The sequence below is a fragment of the Gallus gallus genome, chromosome 1 (assembly GCF_016699485.2).
Source record: "Gallus gallus isolate bGalGal1 chromosome 1, bGalGal1.mat.broiler.GRCg7b, whole genome shotgun sequence".
NCBI lineage: Eukaryota > Metazoa > Chordata > Aves > Galliformes > Phasianidae > Gallus > Gallus gallus.
Window position 1 is genome coordinate 129,349,443 of NC_052532.1, and position 23,262 is coordinate 129,372,704.

The 23,262-nt window shown below is 38.2% G+C and overlaps 1 protein-coding gene across 3 annotated transcripts in view; it reads left to right on the forward strand.

Annotated features, from left to right (window-relative positions):
• Positions 1-22,105, forward strand: part of LOC101749641 (interleukin-5 receptor subunit alpha-like) — a 44,471-nt gene extending 22,366 nt beyond the window's left edge. For all 3 annotated transcript variants that reach the window (XM_046906092.1, XM_015277736.4, XM_015277737.4), the window contains 5 exons: positions 2,551-2,687; positions 6,699-6,843; positions 11,250-11,337; positions 12,990-13,080; positions 15,166-22,105. In XM_046906092.1, coding sequence (XP_046762048.1) covers positions 2,551-2,687; positions 6,699-6,843; positions 11,250-11,337; positions 12,990-13,080; positions 15,166-15,249 — 545 coding nt within the window. In that variant the 3' untranslated portion in view covers positions 15,250-22,105. The remainder of the gene's footprint in view (positions 1-2,550; positions 2,688-6,698; positions 6,844-11,249; positions 11,338-12,989; positions 13,081-15,165) is intronic.
• The last annotated feature ends 1,157 nt before the right edge of the window (positions 22,106-23,262 follow it).

Sequence of the window (23,262 nt, forward strand, 5' to 3'; positions counted from 1 at the left end):
TTTAATTCCATGTAATTTGAAAAACATTATACTATTCTTTCCTCCAGTTTTTCTCTTTGCTGTCATTTCTTTCTCTTATTATCCTGTGGAAAACAAGTTAACATGGAGTATAAACACACATCCATCATTAATAACTGTATTTGAGAATATGAATGTTATGAAACATTAAAAACATCTTTATTTATTTATGAAGCCAATTTTAGTTTAAAATATTTTGATAGTGATTTTTAACTACTGACAGCCGAATGGTCAGATACATTTATTTTTCCTAACTTCTCTGTGATGCTTGAATTAATCTCATTAGCAAGAAATTCTCCTGAGCTTTAGCACAGATTGCAGACTCAAATACATTTCAAATTATGAATGTATTGATCATATTCCAGACTTGTAACACAGGAATCAGGATAACTCAAGTGAAAGCAAAAACTTAGTCAAATTTATCAAAATCTCTTCTGAGCTAGGTTTGATTTACTGTGTTTTCATACATTAGGATAATTGGCTTTACCTTAGTATTTACACTGCAGTCAGAAGTAGTTAAAAGCAGTATGTTCTGTTTTAGCAAAATAAAATATCTTCAAGAAAATCTTTCTTTCAGAAAAAAAAAAAAAAATGAGGAGGGAAGAACTAATTTGCAGGAACACTGTGTTAGGTGTTCCATAGCCAACCTGGAGGAGCTCACTGCTGGTTAAGCCAGCAGCTTCCCCTCCTGCCCCAGTGCCAAGCAGGAACCCTTCTTACTCCTAAAATACATTGCAAAAGTTTCATGGCATCCAGCAAACTTACCCTCAGCTTACAGGGCAGCTGAGGGCAACTCGGTCCTAGCTGTCTAAATGGCTGAATCATATAGCGTTTAAGGTTGGAAAAGACCTCTAAGATCATCTTGTCCAAACCTCAATGCACTTACAACAGGTTGATATCCTCTGGGAAAAATGTCACAGAGGTAAAAAATATGTCTTTATCACTTTGGAGGCTGAACACAAAGAACACGTTGCTTACCTTCCTCACCTTTCATGGCTTGTGGTGCAACTTGACCTGTAAGGTGAATTCTGGTCACTTCCAGTAGGGTCAGATTTGGGGGCAGGCAGAACAGAACAACTTGACAAGGGTGAGGTTGGTATAGATGCTTTTGTTGACTTTGTGGAGCCCTCTCATTGCTCCAAGATTAAACTCCTCGAGATGGGAAAGGCAAAATAAAAGCCAAAAAGGGAACCTCAGCATGACATACTTTCCTGTAGAGCAAGACAGGGCCATGTAGCCACAGCTGCAGGAAAACATTCAGCACCACTTGCTGCCATGCAACCAGCCCAGTCCCACAGCTTTGTGGTGAACACGTCTCTGCTAGCAGGGCTGATTAGAGAACTGCAACTGTGGTTTGTCCCTCTGTGACAATGCAACATCAGCTGGGAAGGCCTCCTGCTGCCTGAACACCCTGCACATACCTGTACCAAGATCAGTGCCTCAGCAGACTCCATGCTAGAAAGTGGCTGTGGGCTTGCTTATCTACATCAAATGCTAAAACCCTTTGAACCAATATGCCTCTTGCTTCCAAACCAGTTCACTTTCCCTCTCTGAAAAGAACACATGGCCACTGCACAGCTTGCACTTCATGATGGGAACACGGTAGTAGTGGTGGAATTGTCTGAGTTGGAAGAGCCCCTTAAATGTCATCTAGTCCAACCCTCCTGCAATGAACAGGGAAACCTACATCTACATCAGGGTGCTTGGAGCCCTGTCCAGCCCAATCTTGAATGTCCCCAGGGATGGGACATCCACCATCTCTCTTGGCAACCTGTGCCAGTGCCACCACACTGTAAAAACTTCTTCCTTATATCTAGTACCATTTTTTCCTCTTTTAGTTTGAAACCATTTCTCCTTGTCCTGTCACAACACAGCCTGCTAAAGAGTCTGTTCCCTTCTTTTTTATAGCCCCTTCTTTAGATACTGAAATGCCACTCTCAGGTCTCCTTGGAGCCTTTTTTTTCTCCAGGCTGAACAGTTCCAGCTCTCTCAGCCTGTCCTCCTAAGGGAAGTGTTCCAACACTTGGATCATTTTCGTGATCCTCCTCTGGACTCATTCCAAGAGGTCCATGTCCCTTTTTTATCTCCTAAGCTTGTGTTGCTCCAAAGGAAAAACATTCCTCTATAGCAAGTTCTCTTCTGCTCATTTGCAAGAAGAAATAGATATTGCAGGCATGTGTAACAAACCTGACAATGTGAATAAGACCTGCCACTAGTTGCCATTCCGTCAGTATCCCATCAGTGAGAGCTCTAACTCCATTATTTTCAAAATTATATCACTGGGCTCATAGAAGGACTTGGGGTATCCCACGAGACACAGTGAAAATACCGAGAAGAAAAAATCTTTTCCCTTCTTTTGAGGCATTTGAATGCCATTCAGTGAGTGACACTTTTAAAGAAAATGTCTCATTCACTGAGTGCTTTCTTTGCAAGTGGTAACTCCATAATAGTCAATTGTCTGTTTCAAGGGCTGATGTGCATAAATATGAGAAACAACGCAAAGTGCACAAACCTCTCTGTACTCATTTTCAGAGAAACTGAACCCACCGATCAACGTCTCTGTTTCCCTTGAAAACAGAAGTATTAAAATTCACTGGAAACCCCCGCCTACCATTGGTTCAGGAGAAAAAAAGTGCTTTAAATATCAAGTGAAAATAACAGACAGTAAGGTAATCATATTTTTGATAATACACTTACTCCACATAGCATAATTTATATAAAAACTAGGCTTCCCTTGTGTTTAAAGGAATTAAATTTCAAACAAACTTTGAAGAAATCCCAAGGTCTTTCATAAATAATCCAAATTTTTTTTGTCTTTCTCAACAAAAAGAGAAAAACAACATATTTTACGACTTCTTCAGATTTATGCTTGTGTTCAAGTGGGCTTTTTTGTTTATTTTGTTTTTCATTAATTTGACTGTTACATTAACATCGCTTACATTTCTGACCTTTTACTACTGATAAAAGATGCTAACTTGTGAATGCTGAGAAACAAAAGTAATGGTAGAAGCCTTTTTTTAGAGAGTTCAACCAGGAGAATATGTTATTAAAAAGTGTTCAAGTTCATTCTTTCTGTGTCTTTTCTGTCCAAAGATAGGACTTTAACATTTAATTTTTTTTTGTCTTAAGGAAAACCTGGATCATTACTGTTGCACTGTAAAGATCCTATGTGTTCTGCCAGAAAGATGCTGGCCAATATGTATTGGGCAGATTCCTGCTTACCATGTTTGATCTGGAATTGAAGTTATCTTCTTCTCTATGGAAATAATATATAGATTTATTTACCCTTTTCCTTGTATAAATATGCTCAGCTATTTGCAGAGTTGTTCAGAAGGAAGTTAAAGATTTTAAAATGTTATAATACCTGTAGTATTTGTTTGATGAAGAGAGTTATTCCAACTGAAGGACATATTTCTTTTAAGTGTTTGCTGAGATGATTCTACTGAAACAAAAATTTTTAAATCTAAAGCATGTACTGATTCAAGCCAAAGGACATTAGAAGTAAAAAGAGAAAAACATCTACATGAATTAAAGATGGTGATTAGGAACGGATTGGAGCACCTTACTTACGAGGTACAACTCAGAGAGCTGGAACTTTTCCTCATGGAGATGAGGAGGCTGAGGGAGGTCTCATCAGTGTGTATAAATACTTGAAGGGAGGGTACAAAGAGGACACATCCAGGTTCTTCTCTGTGGTGCCCAGTGCTGGGACAGGAGGCCATGGGCACAAACTGGCACACAGGAGCTCCCTCTGAACACCAGGAGCACTCCTGTGCTGTGCAGGTGACAGAGCAGCAGCACGGGCTGCCCAGAGGCTGTGGGGTTTCCTCCTTGGGGATCTCCAGCAGCTGCCTGGATGTAGCCCTGGGCACCCTGCTCTGAGTGGCCCTGCTGGAGCAGGGGCTGGGCTTGAGAGACCCAGAGGGCCCTGTCTCCCTCATCCATCCCATGACCTCAATGACCCTTTGAAATTACACTCTGTGGGTTTTATTTATTTATTTATTTATTTCTGTCATGCACAGAGCATTTTGAATCTATTTTTGCCTGGATAGCATCTCTCCTTTCTTGATGTCTCACATGAATTTTCGGATAACATGTAAAAGCATCTTGTTAGAAAAATGCTTGTAGATATATTAAAGCATTCTCTTTTCTAGACAGAAACTTAAAAAAAGCTTGATTTGAAATGTAGCTGCATAACCCTGCATTTTAGCAGAAAATTAATTAATTGTAGAAAGACAGTATTGATTAAAGCATGTGATTTTCTTCCATAGAAATATAACTCTGTCAGCTCTCAACGTACTCCTCAAAACTAAAATATATTTGCTAATTTAGATTGCAATATTAATTTGTTCCTGAAATTTGTAATCAGGCTTTAGCCTTGCAAAGATTTCCTCTCATACTTAATTCATGTCTTATTCAGTGAATAATTCATGTGGAATGCATGTGAATCCTTGCAGGACTGTGCTTACATTTTACATGTCAATATTGTTATTCCTACATACAGAACTAAAATAATCATTCCTGCTATTTGCATATATTATATATATTTAATAATCTTTCAGAGTGTTTCGGCAGCTTCTTTTAACAGTAAAAAATAGAACAGGGTTGTAGCTGAGGTGATGCAGCATGGTGGAGGTATAGTGGCAGTACCAGCTGGCAGTTTAAAATTATAGAGTAGTAAGAGTTGAAATGTTTTCACACAGCTTCTTATTTATACTCCCAAAGAGTAGAAGGCCAAGCACTTAACTGAACATATGATACTGAGAAGTTCAGATGTGTACTTGAATGTGAATTTTCTGAGACTTTGGTGGTTTTGTTCAAGCTCCCTTTTAATCTGTGTTTTCCTTGAAGCACCTATATCTTTGAATACTCAGTGCTCTAGCAATAAAAAGCTGTGCAGTAAGGTAGACACATTACTGGTCACATAATATCTTCATAAATTACAACAGATTTCATCAGTTCAGATGCAGTACTAATGCTGGGAGACAACTGCCAAAGTTACATGGGCGCATCTCGTATCCCCCCATTGCAGCATATGGAAAAAGAGCGTGGGTCTCTGTGTGGGTATGTCAAGGCTCCTCAGTCCTCCTTTTCTTTTTTCCAGAAGAAAGACAGGTAGTTCCCTTCTAGGCTGCCTCTGCAAATAGGTATCTTCTTCTTAACCAACCACAAGTCTAACACTTCAAAACCTGTGCTGGATACATCCAAGGCTTAAACATCTTTACTAACAAGGAATAAACCTCATCTGTTTTTCTTCTCTTACACTGCTGCTCCTTTGGTTTGTACACAGCTGCAGGATACAAATGTAGGAAAGGAAAACCTTTGGGGCATAGAAGTGATTTTTCACAGATGGGATGGATGGAGAGATGGGGAAGAGTCAACTAACAATTCAAAACAGATATATGAGGGCATTTGCTAACTGAGGGGGGCTTAAATAAGTTTGAGGAAAATCAGCATCAAAGCTAGTAACAATTAAAAGAGTAGTTTTGTAGCCAAGGAGTACAAAATGAGGAGACAAGGGTAAGGAAAAAAATACAGTGATGTTACAGGAGGAATAGGAGGGAGGAGAATGAAGCACAACTGAGGTTCTGTGTTAGTTGTTACTAGGGTATCCACAAGCAGGGTTATAGATATTTGTTGACAGACACTTATGAGGATAATGACAAAAATATGCAAGTCTATATTTATCTATTATGAATACCAAAGGAGGTGACTTCATGAATACTTATGTGCACAGATAATAATACTGTAATACAAAGAGCTCAAAAGCAGGGAGTAAAGTCTACAGATGTCTGAAAGCTAGGGAGGGTTAGCAAGTAGTACAGAAAATAAGATTTGAATTTGAAATGATGAAATCTGAAATCAGCAAGTCAAAATTCAGCAATAAGGACAATCCCATTATTAGGAAGGATAGGTCAAATATGCAAAATCCAAATGAGGAATTAATGCGTAGGCAGACGTGCAGAACAAAAAAGGTCTGTGGATTACAGTGAGCCACAAACTGAGTCAGTAATTCCACGTTGTTGCATAAAGGTCAAAAGCTGTTAAAGGATGTATGACAGGCATGTCATACGTGTGATGTAGATTGTGACTAATTCACTCTTCTAGATACTAAGTTTGACTCCAGTTTCTGTAGGTTTTTGTAGACGGTCTTAACTGTCTGTTATGAACACATCTTTTTATCTTTTGAAGTGGCATACTTTGATTTGTAGGCACAATTAAAGATGTTTCAAGGTAGTCACTCAAGTAATAGACAATCCTCAGCATTAGACAGCTGAAAACTGCATTATTATTATTATTTTTTTCTACCAGAAAGCCAAAGGCAACACACTGCCCCTACAGAAACCTTGGAACGTATGGTTTCATTGTTATTGTATTCACCCTACACATGGCACGAGAAAAAAATTAAAGGTGAATCAGTGCTTTCAGATACTTACTATTTGACCAAAGCTGATACATTCTTCCATCTTATCAGTTCCATCCTCTTCTTGATTTTCTAAGTTTTAATACATGCTATCAAAAAGACAGATTGTGCCTGAATATAATCATTTTTTTTTCTGAAAATCTTTTTTTTACTAGATTTAATATATAAATAATAGTATTTGACATCCCTAGACTTGTATCAATTTAGACTGCAAAATGAAATCACAAAAAATAACCCCCCAAAACTATTTTCACAGATTGTAGATGTCACTGAAGAGAAATACGAGTATCCACTTCTTAGGCCAGCAAAAAAATGTACCGCACAAGTGAGGGCCAAGAAAGAGGTATGCATAACAAACAAGATTTGGAGTGATTGGAGTGAACCGGTGATTATTTATGATGGTAAGTTGTCATATATTTACTGTGTGTAACTCTTGTCACTATATATGTTAGTATCACCCAGCGTATTTAATTTCTATTCTCCTCTTTTCTGCATCAATGTACTGTAGCAGTACAAAGAGATCCATGCCATGCACCAGGTCTCACAGCTCTACATGCTGTGGGGAAACAGAGTCGTTGAATTAACAGGTTGTATTTCCTTGGCCCTTAGTTTAGCACAGGGCTGTTCTCTTAAGGTGGCTTGTGATAGCCTCTAGAAGGCGAAAATGGCACACAACACCTCCCTGCCTTTTCTGCAATGGACAACTTTACAAATGATTTTAGCTGGAGTTTGTAAGCCAAGAAACTCATGAATGTCATAATATTCATTAAATCACAGTCCTGAGGAACTAAATCTAACATTTCTATTACTATATCAAGTGAATATAATCTGGAATATCGTGTCCAGTTCTGGACCCCTCAGTTCAAGAAGGACAGGAACTTCTTCGGAGAATCCAGTGCAGAGCCACAAAGATGATGAAGGGAGTGGAGCATCTCCCTTACAAAGAAAGGCTGAGGGAGCTGGGTATCTTTAGCTTGGAGCAGACTCAGGGGTGACCTCATTAATGTTTATAAATATGTAAAGAGTGAGTGTCAGGAGGATGGAGCCAGGCTCTTCTCAGTGATGTCCAATGATAGGATAAGGGGCAATGGGTGCAAGCTGGAACACAGGAGGTTCCATATAAATATGAAAAAAAACTTCTTCACGGTGAGTGTAACAGAACACTGGAACAAACTGTCCAGAGAGGTTGTGGGATCCCCTTCTCTGGAGACATTCAAAGCCTGCCTGGATGTGTTCCTGTGTGACCTGATCTAGGTGTTCTTGCTTTGGCAGGGGGGTTGGACTAGATGAGCTTTCGAGGTCCCTTCCAATCCCTGACATTCTGTGATTCTGTCAATAATTTCTCATCTGACAGAGATAAGAAGTGGTTAAGCTCTAATTTAAGTACACATTCCCTGACTCCTACTGTTCACTTTAGTACAAATTAAACAAAAGCCACGTTTTTTCCTTCAGCTCCTATGTCTAGATTTTAAGTTTTGTATGCTAACAAGGGAAGCTGGTACTTTCCATGGTTAAAAAAATGCCTCCAGATACAGTAGCTTCATGATGTCAGGTTGGGTAAAAGGGAAGTAGTAGAGTGGGATGGATATCACTCAATATTCAGGTAGAGAAAGTGGTGCACAGACTTGTCTCTGAATGGTGGCATGTAAAAATGTTCAATACTGCTGTTAATAAAGCAATACAATATAAATATTTAATGCAACAGACTGTATTTATTTTGGAATATGCCTTTCTGATCCGTTAAGATTCAGGTACGTGCTTATCTGAAGAGACAGGAAATACAAGGACAGGCATTGCTATTTTTGCAGTGGATTGAATGTAAATTCAGTTATAGAGTTTATAGAATATTGCCTGCCTACTCTGTCAGATGCCTCACCACTTACTGCTGTTCTGTTGGTACTTCTCAGCTACCATCTCTGTTAGATTAGATTCACCCTCTTCATTTCAGAAGCATTTCACTTCTGAAGTGATTGGAGAGAGGAGTTCCATCTGCTCACTGTGATGAAGGAGAGGATCCAGTTCCACCTATCAGAGATTTGAATTGTCCATCAGAAATTCTTATTTCTTCTCACTGAAGTGAAAATGAGCCTTGGTCAGTAGCATGGCCAGCAGAAGTTGGCCTGGAGCCTTATGTCAGGCTGGGAACACTTTAGCTGAAGTGTAGACAGTGGAGGGAGGGGAAATTTGAAGGGCTTTTCCTTGTGGGGAGATGTAGATTTACCCATTCTTTGCTAGCCCCTCATGAGAAGAAGGAAATGGACCTGGGCAGTCACTCATCCTAATTCTAGCCTAAAAACCTTGCTTTCAGTAGCTGCGACTGTCCTTCAACTGTTTTCAACACCACTGCTTTCCCAGCTTCCTTAACAGCTGTTGTTGGGGTTAACAATCACAACTTGTTTTCTCTACTTCAGAAAAGATGGTGGTAGACAGGACTGCCATTGCTTATAATATGTCATATCTCCATGTGTTTGGTGCAGCAAGTTGATTTGCCTCTGGAGCATGTAACTCTGCACAAGTTTATGTAATACAGCAATTTCCATTCTTCCTTCCTGCATTTGGAGAGGATCAGTGGCTTTTGTAATATGAATCTATGGAGTATATTACATTGAGGGATTACAGACTCGGGCAACCTTTTTAAACATCTCCTTTGGTGCTTAGGGAGGGTTTTCTGTCTATTTTGTATTCAGCTGAGATGATTTGGGCTGTTTTTAACTGGGAAAATATATAATAAATGGATGCTATGAAGCATTTTAATATTGCCTAGACTTTTTTTAAAGTCTGTCATTAGTAGTATAATTCATGGTAATTTCATGGAAGCCCCATACCTAATTTTTTAGACACAGCGATTCTAAAGGATTGAGACATTCTGTGGAGTAAACTGAAAGAGAAAACAACAAAACAAAACAAAACAAAACAAAACAAAAAGAAAAATAACCCCAAAACTTCCATCGGGTATTTTTATTTCAGAATGTGTCAGTTTTTCTGCTGAAAGTCTTGAAGCAACATGAACTGACCTCCTTTTTTTTTTTTTTTTTTCTGATTCCATGTGACACTCCAATGTTTCATCTAAAAAATACATTTCTTTAAGAGTGCATTTTTCAGAGACATTTCATTCTCCATCTTAAAAAGCTGATACATCAAAACGAAATAACATAATTCAAAACATAACTAAAATATTTGTTCTGAAATGTTCCTTTGACATGAAAAGAATTTGTTAATTTTCTCATGGGAAACATATTCATTTTCCACCAGAATTAGCATATGCCCTTGAAAAATAAGACAATTTAAACTGAACTGTTCAGTATAGAAACTTCCCACTAAAAGAGAAATGTTTGATCAGCTTTATCCATATATAGAAACTTGAAATAATTGGTCTAATTTTTGGAGCTTCTGAGCATTCATAGATCACTTTGAAGTTAATAGCAATTCAGAGGTGTTCTGAATTCTGCAGACCAAGCCAATTGTTTTGGTTCAATTTACTGTTGTATGTGACTGAGTTAAAGCATTTGCATTTGAAAAACAAACAAACAAACAAAAAAACCCCAAAGCATAAAATAACCTAACTAAAAGAATGCGTGCTTTTTGTCTTCCACCTTTCCAAAACAAAGAAAGAAACCAAGAGGACCAAACCTTTTTGTGGTTTGGCTGACACAGAGACCACTGCTTCCTCTTGTCTTGAGTGTGTACGTGATATAGGATTACCAGCAGAAGGATGCAGATCACCTCAAAATGAAGTATTAATATTACATGGTCCAGAACACGTTTTCTGAGCACTCAACCTGAAAGACAAGGGAAAAACTTCATTTTCAGCTTAAAGTCAATGGAGAATAGCTTTGTATTTTAGTAGAACATAAAGGTTTTTCTGCTCAGAGGTCTGAGAGCTTTTTTTTTGTTTTCACATTAATTTTGTGAAATTTCATATTTTTGTTTAAACCACAAATGGGTTCAAACCATTTTGTTCTTTGAATTTTATCTAGATTGGCCATAGAACCATTTTGTCCTAGGACTACTACATTTTAAGAGCTGTTCCTTCCTGTTTTTCTTCAAAGTACTTAGTTCAAAGTCATGGTTCTAAAGCCAGGTATTGAACAAAAACATAATTTGAAAAAAATGCATTTTTGATTGGGTTATTCTAGAGGAAGGAATACAAAGTACAAAACAGTAATATTTTCTGAATAGTATAGATATGTATTTCAGAATGTTTGCTTGCATTTCTTTAGGTAAATCTAATGAAAAAAATATGTTGCTTTTTGATTCAGAGAGAGAGATATATATATATATTTTTTTTTTTTTGACAAAAAGATTTTGTTTTCATTTTGCCTTAAACCAGTTACAGCTGTGATGGGGTGAGCAGGCAGCGGCAGAGGGCTGGTGGTGTGTGGAGATGAGAGGTGGTAACAGCAGGAATCCAGAAGCAGCTTGGGCAACAGCATGAGTGTCAGTGACAGACAGACAGACAGACAAGCCTGATATCCAGGCTGTCTGGAAGCATGCAGTGAAAGGACTGGCCATGCCCAGCATAGGAGAGCAGAAATCCGGGGAAAGGAGCGAATGGAATCCACTGGTGCAGGAGAAGATGGGGAAAATGTGGGATCAATGTAGAAGCAAGGCTGAGGGCTAAAGGAGAAGGAAAGAACAATGCTGAAGTTAGAAGCCCCTGTTTCCTCGAAAAAGCTTGGTGAAAAGATTCTTTAAATCTGTAGCAGCTCAGGAATGGTGAAATATTTATGAGTCATTAATATATAATTCATCAATTTATGAACTACCCTTTCCCATATTATTAACATTATCATTTCTTCTTTTTAAGAAAAAACTGTGGACAGCATACTGCTAAGCCTCACATTGTTCAGCCTTCTGTTTTTCCTTGGAAGTTTGCTGATATATGTGTGTAGAAGGTAATACATGTCTCTGACAGATAATACAATTTTCTGGTGTAAGAGAGATCTTTTCAAATGAATTATTACTTACAGAAAACAGTTAATTGTGCAGCAACAGCTATTGCTTTATCAGAGGTGTGCAGTAATACGCTGTTACTGGGCACCTCACAGATTCCATCACTGTCCCTGGAGCTCCAGTCTCATAAGCTCCTCTCAGCTGTATCTCTGCCACTAGCCTGACTACTCCTCTCAGTGTGATTTTGCCCCATGGTTTTATGGATTCTGCATTCTGAGCTACCAACACTAATCACACCAAAGATGAATTGCATTTCCCATGTTGCCCAACTTCATTTCATAATTCATGGGTATTGCCTAGAGCATTCCTTTCCTCTAACTCAGACAGCTTACAAGAAATAAGTAAAAAAATGAAAGTCAGGCTGACAGAAGTAATTTGCTTTGCTGTAGCATTAGTGTCCCTACACCAGCCATAAATTAATGCAGCCAAAAGACTCCACACCATTACTTTCCTGCTCAGCTACTTTTATTTCCTATTGATAGAGCAGAGAAGGCTTTCTTGAACTGGAAAAAGAATAAATCAGGATAAGCTGATAACTCAAGATGCCTTAGTATCTGGAAGGTGTGATACAAAATGGAAGTAGTGTTAAAAGTAAATTAATTAATTAATTGAAAGCCAAATAAAGTTCCTGGTTAGGATAAAAGAAGTTACTATATACTTTATTTTGATATGAAACTGTTAAAATACAGCATAAAATGTTTCCACTGGCACAAGGAAAGCAATTAAAAACCACCTGCATCTAAACATAAAACAATATTCTGGTCAAATAATAAGAAGTGCCTCTGGTCTCAAGAGATCAATTCAGCTGGTAGATTTCTTCTGTGGTAAATTTACATAGTGCTGAAAACCAACATATAACCCTTTGTTACAGCGCAAAGTATTTTCATGGTTCTGTGCAGACTTCACTCTCACTCAACTTGAATAATGCTAGATTTCAGTAAAGGAATTAAAAGACATTTCTGACACTACACCTGCCCCTGTCCTCTATGTTTCTCCCTTTGATAATCACATTTTATAGGTAGTATTTTTACTATGAAAACAGGAGCATTTTTCCAGCTGTAAGCATAGTAACATGCCACAGGCTCTTGTTTTTATTGGAATTCAAATGCAGGTGCATATCCATACAATCCCTTTAAAACTCTAGCAAGTTAAAACTGGTGAGGTGAAAGAAGAGCTAGGAAAAATGCTGAGCAAAATGTCTGTGATGAAACAAAAAGGAGTAGAATAGCCTTAGAAATGGAAGATGTCTGCCTAATGCAAACATCTAACTAATTATTTTTTTGGCACCTACAGTCTTCACTGAAGTATTCAAGACACCTTTCTAGTCCGTGGAATGAGCTCAGTACCTCTGGAGTCTATTAGGCAGCTCCCGACCACCTAAATTTAGATGTGTTGGTTACATTCACAACAAATCTTTCACTCAGACCACAGACTCTTCTCTGTTTGAGTGGATATTTCCTCTCTATATTTAAGTTTCTTACTCATTTAAATTGACACCTGGTGTCTGTTTCAGATGAATCTATTGCAAAATATTACTGAATAATTTGTTCCTGCATATATTCTAGAGTTGTGTATCTGTATCGCTCTCTTGTAGGTATAGATTCCTGGAATTTATAACCATGCCCTTCCCAGGTCCTACAGATAAAGTTACAATTTGGTTAGCAACAGATGAGACTCACCACCAGGTAGAGTGTCTTTTTTCTCTTGCTATATATATGATATATGATATGCATATTACCTGCAATCAGAGTAGCATAACATTGCATCTGAAGCAGTGTGTCAATTTTAAGAAGAACTGGGGAAAAGATATGCAGAGTGTTTGTACTGAATCCAAAAGAAAACAGAGTGTTTGTGGAGATTACAGGACAACGATTTTCTTAGAAAGGATAGAGAAAATCCTCAGGATATTACTACCTTAAGTGTGTCTCAGAGAGAAAGTGTTTCAGCATTTTCACACTCAGTGGACCACTCTTTTAAGGAGCAATCATGACTTCTTCCAGAATAATCAGTTCTATGGTCTTACAGGTATAAAAATGTGAGAAAGTTATGAAAGGGAAGTTCTTTGTGGAGAAATGCAAGTCATTGGTTATTATGTAGTAAGCGTGCACATTTAGAGTAAAGAAGAGGAAGCACAGCAATACATGAAATGCAAGCTACCACAACATTGTCCCTGCTGCAAGATAAAATCATTTACAGAAATTTTATTTTGGAAAATATGATATGTGACAGGAAATTCAGATTCTGATTTATCTCCTAGCAAGTTAGAATTCTTCAATTGACTGGACAAAACAGAAAATACATATTTCCAGTGTTTGTGTGATTTACTTAATAGAGCTCCATGGCTAACATATTCAGTGCTGCTTCTTGCTGCATGTGATTGTGTGAGCTGGAGAAAAAAAATGTTCTGGTCAGGCAGTAGTTTAGATTCTTATAAATACCATGTAGCTACACAATGAGCTGTTCTCCAGAAGACACAGCAGGATTTTCTCTTACCTGGTTCTCCTACAGCACATGATGAAAAGATGAAGGTGTGCCCAAACAGTGTAAGAACAAATTTGTTCTTACAGACAAATTTTGTGGAGAAACTGGTATGTATATGCTACGTAATGATATCACAAAATGATTAGATTGATGGCATGTGTTTTGAACTTTCACCTGAAGTTCATTCTACAAGCCTTGGGCTGCCTCTCAGGAGTGTTTTGTGCTCCTCTTACTTTATAGTCATCTTCTCAGAAAAGAAGAACCCAAGAGAGCTCCAGTACTAACTAAGATAACTAAAGTTATCTTCTATTCTCAAGATTTGATCATTTCTATGACATTTCTGTCCAAAAATATCTGACTGAATTTGACCTGAAGGTGCCATATTTGCTGCCTCTTCTATGGAAAAATCCTTTGGCACCTTTTTCACCAGTAAGTAACTGATAATTACTCCTGTGGCTTTTGAATACAGACTACTGCAATGTAAAAACAAAATTATCATTAAACATATAGTCTGTATCTCCTGGCAACCCAGAACTGCATTCATTACTATTCAAGTGTCCATTTTTATTTACTATATAAATCAAAAATTGCAGCAATCAGTAACCACAAAAAATATATTTAAATCTCACTAACAGAGGAAGAAGACAGTTCTGTTCCCTATTACAAAACACCACACACACTTTTGACAGGAAAACCTCAGCATAACTGTAATTATTGTCTAGATGATTACTGTAAGTGACTGAAATGACTGTTGATGGCACTTCTAGGAAAGAGAAATTGAATAAAACATATGGAATTGATTAGTATCTCTAATATTGCTGACACCTGAAATAGCAGAGATTTTGGTTTTGGACATACCAGAAGAGTTAAGAAGACTGGGAGGAATGGTGCTGCAATAAGCTGTTTTATCCAGCACATAAATATAACATTTGAAAGCTAGATTATTACTTTGACATAAACTCTAGGTCAATATCCTGCAAGGCAACAAGCAAAAAAAAAAAGAAAAAAAAAAAAAGGGTTCATAACAATGAAGTAAATGTGCTTATGAGCACCTTTGCACCTTTTAGAGGGAGAGAGTAACGAATGGGATCTCTATATCGTAGTCATCATTGTGATCGCACTCATCATTGTGGAGGAAATAATCAGTACTAATCCCAGATACATCAAACAGATAGCATGCTTTTAATAAAATTCAGACAGAATTTGTAATAACATCGATGATGTTATTACACATCACATATGTAATGTGTAAGATGCACATAATGCTTTTTTTTTTTTTTAAAAAACAGAAACAAAACTCAGTGCAAGTGGAGATGCCATCAGAGGTCATACTAAGAATATCAGAAGATAATGGAGATGAGGACATTCAATGACATACACATTTGAAAGAATCTGAAGACCTGTAGGAGTTTTATGCTTTTTTTTTTTTATTTTTGATCTCCACGTAAGAGCTAACTTTCTGTTAACTGGATTCTCGCTGATCCAAGAAAGGCCGTTACTGGAGTTTGTCTGATCCAAATGGTTTGAAATGTTTTGAGTTCTGACATTGCACAACTCTTAAAATTCGCTTTGGATCAAAGAGGTACAGTATACTGCAGTCTTTCTCTAAGTACTACTGATTTTCAGCCCAGTAAAAGCACAGCAGGCCAGACAATATGACTGAATAATTGAATCCACTTGGGTCAAGTTGGAGCTAGATTTAGTGCTGCATTAGCTTCCAAATACTGTCCAGTAGATCAGTATCTTTAAGACTGGCTCTTTACACAAGTATCAGAGTACCTATTCAATATCTGATTAAAGAAATAAGAAGTGATGGAAGAAACAAACATTTCTGGAAACTGCAGCAGAAGCTCATAATGGTTCTCTAGAACTTCAAAAAATTCCATACATTGTTTAAGTAGATATAAACTAGAACAAGTTATATGTGAAAACAAAGTCTTTTAATATGATAGACCTATCCTTTTGCATGTAGCGAAGGGAGAAAACCTTAAACAAGGTAAAAAAGACGATGTTTTTAACCTTTTGTAATCGTTTAAGTAAGTATAACTCAGAGAAGGTATAGCTTTGAACTGAACAACTGCTGTTACTTAGTTTTCCCTATCTTTGTGAAGAAATTTTCCTCTCAATTTCCATGAAGTAGCAATCCATACAAGTTCATACATAAAAGTTCATTCATAGGGTAGAAAAGATGACCCAGGAAACTACTGTCCTGTTAGCCTCATCTATGTGCCAGGAAAGATCATGGAACAGATCTTAGAACCTAGGCTAAGGCACATGGAAGAGAGGGAGGTGATATGGGGACAACCAACATGGCTTCATCAAGGGCAAGTCCTGCCTGAATGAACTAGTTACCTTCTATGTCGGTGTATCTGCATTGGTGGACAAGGAAAAAGCCACTGATGTCATCTATCTGCACTTCAGTAAGGCCTTGGACATGGTCAGCCATAACATCCTTCTCTCCAAACTGGAAAGATGTGGATTTGATGGGTAGACTGTTTGATGGACAAAAATCTGGTTGCAAGACTGTACTCAGAGAGTGATGGTCAATGGCTCAGTGTATGGATGGCAACTGGTGACAAGTGGTGTCCCTCAGAGGTCAGTACTGGGACCAATATCTTTATCAACAACATTGACAGTGGGATCAAGTGCATCCTCAGCAAGTTTACAGTTGACAAGAAGCTGTGTGGAGAAGTCTACATGCGTCAGAGATGGGATGCCAGCCAAAAACCTAGACAGACTTGAGCAGTGGGCCAAGGTGCATTTCATAAGTTTCAGTAAATTTAAGTGCAAAGTCTTGCACCTGCATCATGGCAACCCCTGCTCTCAATACAAGCAGGGAGATGTAAGGCTGGAGCACAGCCCTGCTGAAAAGAACGTGGTGCTGCTGGTGGATGGCAAGCTGGACACAAACCAGTAATGTGCCATCTGTATCCTGGGCTGCATCAGAAGAAGTGTGGCCAGCAGATCGATGGAGGTGACCCTGCCCCTCTGCTCTCTGGTGAGGCCTCACCTAGAGTACAGTGTTCAAATATGGAGTCCTCTGCACAGGAGAGATGTGGACCTGTTAGAGCACGTCCAGAGGAGGGCCACAGAAATGATCCAAGGGATGGAACACCTCCACTACAAGGACAGACTGAGAGAGCTGGGGCTGTTCAGCCTGGAGAAAGGAAGGCTCCGGGGAGACCTTTCAGTATCTAAAGGGGAGCTGTGAGAAAGAAGAGGATAGACCCTTGAGCAAGGTCTGTTGTGATAAGACAAGAAGAAATGGCTTCAAACTAAAGGAGGGGAGATTTAGATTGGATTCTTCCTATGGAAGAAATTTTTATGACAAGGATAGTGAGGCACTGGAACGTGCTGCCCAGAGATGTGGATGCCCTGTCCTTGGAGATGTTCACCTTACCTATGAACATTAGTGCTCTCCTCCCTCTACATCTTAGACAAATAACTGTGGAAATCAGCAGGGAGAAGATGAGTGGTAGATTTGAGGTACTGAACCAGATTTCAGCAATGACTACTCCTATAATGACAACTCCTCCTCTTCCTGGAGTGCAAAGAGAAAAACAGCAATCAGTGTATTTCTTTCTCTCCTGGAAATTGGACATCTTCTCTCTGAGTAGTCAAGGCATTTTATCTCATCAGCTGTCTAGACCTGATTTCAGAAAAAAGGTGGGAAGTTTTACTACTTCAGGTAGAAGTTATTTCAGGAGTCATTTAGAAAACAACTGTCATGAACTTACAGATTCCTTTATTGATGACGATATAGAACTGGTACAAGGAAAGAATCAGAACATATGTTCACTGAGTGGGGTGGAGAAGTACCACATATTTACCAAACACATCTGGAATCCAGACTTCCTATAGTGAAATCAGGGCATAGTGAATATTATGTTGTTCCTTAAAATATATTTTATATACAAATATTTTATATAGTTTTAATTTGTGATGCTTGAAGCCAGCAGTCAGTGCCAGGATTTAAATTAAGATAGAGAACCTCTAGATTAAAGTCATTTTGCCTGAAAATAGAATACTCCTTTAAAATCAAAACTACTGTGCTTCAAGAGGCCTCAGTTTTGGTCAAACCACATAGTTCACTCTCATACACGTGGCAAAGCAGATTTGCACAATCTGGTGATGAATACTATAGTATATACAAAACCTCACTCAGCTGCACTGCTTCTGTGAATGAATTGGTTACCTTCATAAGACAGCATATTCTCTATTTAAGTAGCATAATGAGACACCAGAAAGTGCATTGCGCATAGAGACTTTCCACTTTCTCTCCACTTTCCATATGTGGAAGGATCTGGAGGAAAAAAAATACATTCATTTATTTATTTATGTATTTATTTATCTATCTATTTTGACTTACAAAGCCCTGTGATATATTATAAGTGGCTATTTTTATGCTTTCCACTCCAACCAAGAGCATATAGCACACAGAGATTTAGAGCTAAACATATTATCCTGCATTTATGTTTGTTTTTGAACATCAGTGACTTTGTAGATATATTTTTTTAGCTTCTGGAAGCACAACAGGCTCTTCTGTTTGCTTTGAAAGAAAGATAATTGCAAGAGCGAAAGGTGAATAAACAAAGCAACCTTCAGATCTGAGACTTTGCAAAAGGACTGGTCATGTTGTCCACTGCTGCCATCTACAGCGCACATAACCAACTTTTAATGAGAAATATTCTTGGTTTTCAAACCAGTTTAACTCAGGGCAGGTCTGCTGATTTAATTGCACTGACATCAATAAAGTCATCCTCTCTCTGTACCCTGAAGACTTCATTTTCATTAGAGACAGAATCCATCTCCCCTAATCTTAGCTTCCTCAAATTTAAGCATTTAAAAGTGTCTAATCAAACATTAGGTCTAGGGACGTGGGATACTCCTCCAGGGAGCACTTCATTCCAACCTTAAACAGGTGTCCAAGAGTAGGATGAATAATTGCTTTGGAAATGCCTCTCTTTCTCTTTAGAACCCAAATGGTCAGACTCAGAATAGATGCCTATGTCAGCAAAATGTGCATTTTATTTTTTATTTTTTTTTCTCTCTATCCACGTGAAAGGAGAGGCTTTGGACAAAGCTCGTCTTGGCAGGTACAGATTTACCTTTGGGAGGTTTTCCAGCACAATTAAGGAAGTCACAACTTGTATATAAGCATGTTTTGGGACATCATTATTATGCCATCAGCAGTAATTTTTATCAGAAACAGCTTTGATCTGTATGAAAGGCAGACAACATTTGGCTGCTAAATTTGGGCCAAATCAAAGTCCACATTTTATTCTTCTCTCTTTCCAGTGGAAAAGTTTGAGGACACAAGTATCTAACTTACAAATAACTGTAGCCCATCATAAGTTTCACCAAAGTCCAATGTATTCATTAGATAAAGTGTGCACAGAATCATAGAATCACGAAGGTTGGAAATGACCTCCAAAATCATTCAGTCCAACTGCCCACCTACCACCAATATCGCCTCACTAAACCATGTCCCTCGGTACAGCATCTAAGCTTTTCTTGAACACTTCCAGGGATGGTGATGCAACTACTACCCTCGGCAACCCATTCCAGCACCTGACTGCTCTTTCTGGGAAGTATGTGTATATGTATTGTGCGTGTGTGTATACTTATGGAAGAAACACAGCAAAGGAAATGCTATTGGTTTCAAAAAAGGCATCAGTTTCATCTGGATCAAAAGCATGGTGCATATTGTAATCTTTGCATATGGCCTCTATTTCTCAATTCCTACTGTATACATTATCTTGCTGGCATGTGAATGGCCAGTGCTAACTAACTGATACAATTGGATATATCAGAAGGAACCAGATGGCATCTTCAAGATAAGTAACTCTAAAGATAAAGATGACGTTGAGAAGATAAAAATGCTTTGGTGCCTGATGCAGCATGGGGTTGTACTAAGAGTGGTATCACTGCATCTTATCAGAATTTAGTCATGCCAACATCTTTTTGTTAATCTCCTCAGAATAACCCAGGTCAAAATTCAGTTTCGAGTGCAAATTGCTTATAAAACCAATATCCATGCTTCTGGTTCTCCTGACAGCTGGCAGATGATCACTAACAAACTCCAACCATTTGACAAATAATTAGATACTATGTTTTTGATATTTAGTTCAGGAGATTAATTAGAGTTTTATAGACACAGAGAATCAGTGAACATCTGTGAGTCTACCATGCCTTTATTCTTACTACCAACCTCGAGGTTTCAAAAAGCTTCTAAAAAACACAGTGATACATATCTAGCTACAGTAAATTCAAATGACCTAAGCTAAAAAACACATGTATAATACATAAACAGATCAAAACTTAGTAGGAAAGAAGAGATAGAAGTAGAGAGAAAGAAGGAAAGAGTTCATATTCTATGCCATACAACAATATTTTTCATGTTTTCAGTAGCTCGCAAAGAGTAGTTTGGATCTAGCAAGCTGTCACTTTATATTCATATAGATGGAAAATAATTGCATTTTAAAGCTTATTTTGACTTTCGGCTGTATTTTTTTTTTTAACAATAGGGAAAATGAGAAATACAGTGATTATGTATATATTCTATTCTATTCTATTCTATTCTATTCTATTCTATTCTATTCTATTCTATTCTATTCTATTCTATTCTATTCTATTCTATTCTATTCCATTCCATTCCATTCCATTCCATTCCATTCCATTCCATTCCATTCCATTCCATTCCATTCTGTAAATATTCTAGACCAGGCTAGCCAACTGGTAGTTCTTTTATCCTTGATTTTATTCAAGAGTCCACTATGTGGGGAAATCTTCTACATTTTAAGATATATGACTGCTTGCCAGAGGATGTTGAAATTGTTGATGGGTTGAAAAAGAACCTGGACCAATTGATGAAAAAAATATCTACTAAAAGCCAAATAGATACAAAGACAACTCAGTTTTGAGCCCCTCTCTGTAAGAAAGGCATCAAGGCTCTGGAGCGTGTCCACAGAAGGGCAACAAAGCTGATGAGGGGCCTGAAGCACAAGTCTTATAAGAAGCAGCTGAAGGAACTGGAATTGTTCAGTCTGGAGAAAAGGAGGCTCAGGGGAGACCTTCTTACTCTTGACAACAACTTGAAAGAAGATAGTGGTGAGGTGGTGGTCAGCCTCTTCTCCCACCTACCTACTGACAGGACAAGAGGGAATAGCTTTAAGTTGAGCCAGGGGAGATTCAGATTGCATGCTATGAAAAATTTCTTCTCTGAAAGAGTGGTGAGGCATTTGAACAGGCTACCCAGGAAGATGGTGGAGTCACCATCCCTAGAGGTGCTCAAGGAAAGTTTAGATATGGTTTAGTGGGGTACTGTTAGTAGGTCGGCATTTGGACTAGATGATCTTGGAGGTCTTTTCCAGCCTTGCTCATTCTATAATTCTGTTTAATGTGGTCCTCTAGTCATAAGTTGCAAGGTACAGGGACAATCTGACTTTGCTGATCACCTGTTACTGCCACTATTAGAGCCAAAGTAGGCCACTGGACTACATCAGCCTTTGGACTGATTCGTTACAACCATTATTTATAGAGCAGCTGGAGAAACTGCTGAGGTATGTATTTACCAAGTAATGTTATCACAATTGATGTTGAAACCAACTGTATGAACTCTGTGTTCAGAAAAACAGGAATTCATGCTATTCAGCTAACACCTAAACCCCATAATGTTCAGATAATGAGAGGGAACTTTGAAAACATTTCATAAACTCACCCAGTTCATCTTCACTGTCTTAATGTGGGGAAATTTTATCAAACCTGGACTTCCAGTGATAGTACGAACAGGAATTTATCCACATACATAATTTCAGTAGCTTCTTGAACCAGAGGATGTTCTTTATGGAACAAAATATTTCATTTAAATTATACTGCATGGGAAAGCTTTATCCCTAATCCATTCTGGACATGTAATAAAAAGAAATAGTGATGTATATACCATGGACTGTTCCAACATCTGGGAACAATAGAAAGAGGTGGATACAAGCAAGATTTTGCTCACTTTCAACAGGCTGAGGAGAATTTACAGTAACATATATTCATTATATTGTGAATGAAGTCAGCTTTGATGCTCTGTAAAGCTGTCCTGCTTGACTGAAGAGTCTGTGAAGTATGAGGTATTCAGAGCTATATAAAGACTGTAAATTATCCTTACATTTCTCAATTTATTTCTTTATGAAAACCAATAAAGAATAAAAAAACAGAACACCTGTTACATATGTAGAATATATATTCTGGATTCCTTTAGACAGTAAACTGTGTATGTTAAAGGGAAAGGTGCTTCTATTCTTGGTGGGCAGTTGATCTTGATAATTTGGAATTGAGATGCTTCTCTTAATTTGAAATTAACCTACTTGGGGATATTATGTTGTTCATCTCCTGATGAATAGCTAGCATGCATACTCATACCAAATGTGGTGAAGAACCACTTCCCCAGCATTGGGAACTGGGACACTGTGCCCCACATGTGACCTGGGGATCTCCTGGGCACGGAAGTGCAAGAGACACCACGCTAAGAGTGGTGTATCAATTCCCTCTCAGCTCTAGAGCCACAGTTTAGTCTTAATGGTACAGGAAGGTCTGAGGTAGAGGCAGTTCTCTTCAGAAGATGAAGTTAGGAAAAGCATGGTGATTATCAAGCCTTATTTTTTGGTAATACAGTCTATCTCTTTAAATTCAGCTTTTGTAGGGCACCTCGTCACTGGGGTGATATTTTGAAATTACTGAGAGCTCTTTCTTCTCACTAAAAATACCTTTTTTGTTTGTTTGATTGGTTTTGTATACATTTGTTGTTTTTTTTTTTTCATGTGAGTATCTTTAAACACTAGATGTCAGTCAGTCACCTCACAAAAGCAAATTCTCGAGCCATAGCATGTTTATCTGTGGCAGCAAAAACACTGACAGGGAGTATTAACTATAATTAGACATCCAGTAATAACTGCAGAATTGCCAAATACAGTCACAGCAATTATCCCACAGGGCTGTTTAGCAGCCACAACCACTGAGATCTCAGAGACAGGGAGTATGAAGAAAATCTGTTTGCACACACAGCAGTGAGTGCCCACACTGTACTCATGAAATTGTCATTAATCTGTTGTCTAAAACTACAGATGACTAACAAATTACCGGAGTAACCATCCATTCTACTTCAGCTTCTGGAGCATGTGCAAAACTTAAATTTCAAAAGAAAGGGCACTTAGCTAGGTTGGAGAACTAAGAAACATTCTTCTCTTCTGCATTTCCCGCTGGCTCAGTTAGGACACTGGCAAGGGGTCACACAACTGCATTTCAGGAAGTTATGGGCCCCCCTTTTTCTGACCTTTGGAGGTCGCTTGCCAACAGAGCTGCACTGGCATACAGAGGCTTATGTCTACAGTCAAGCT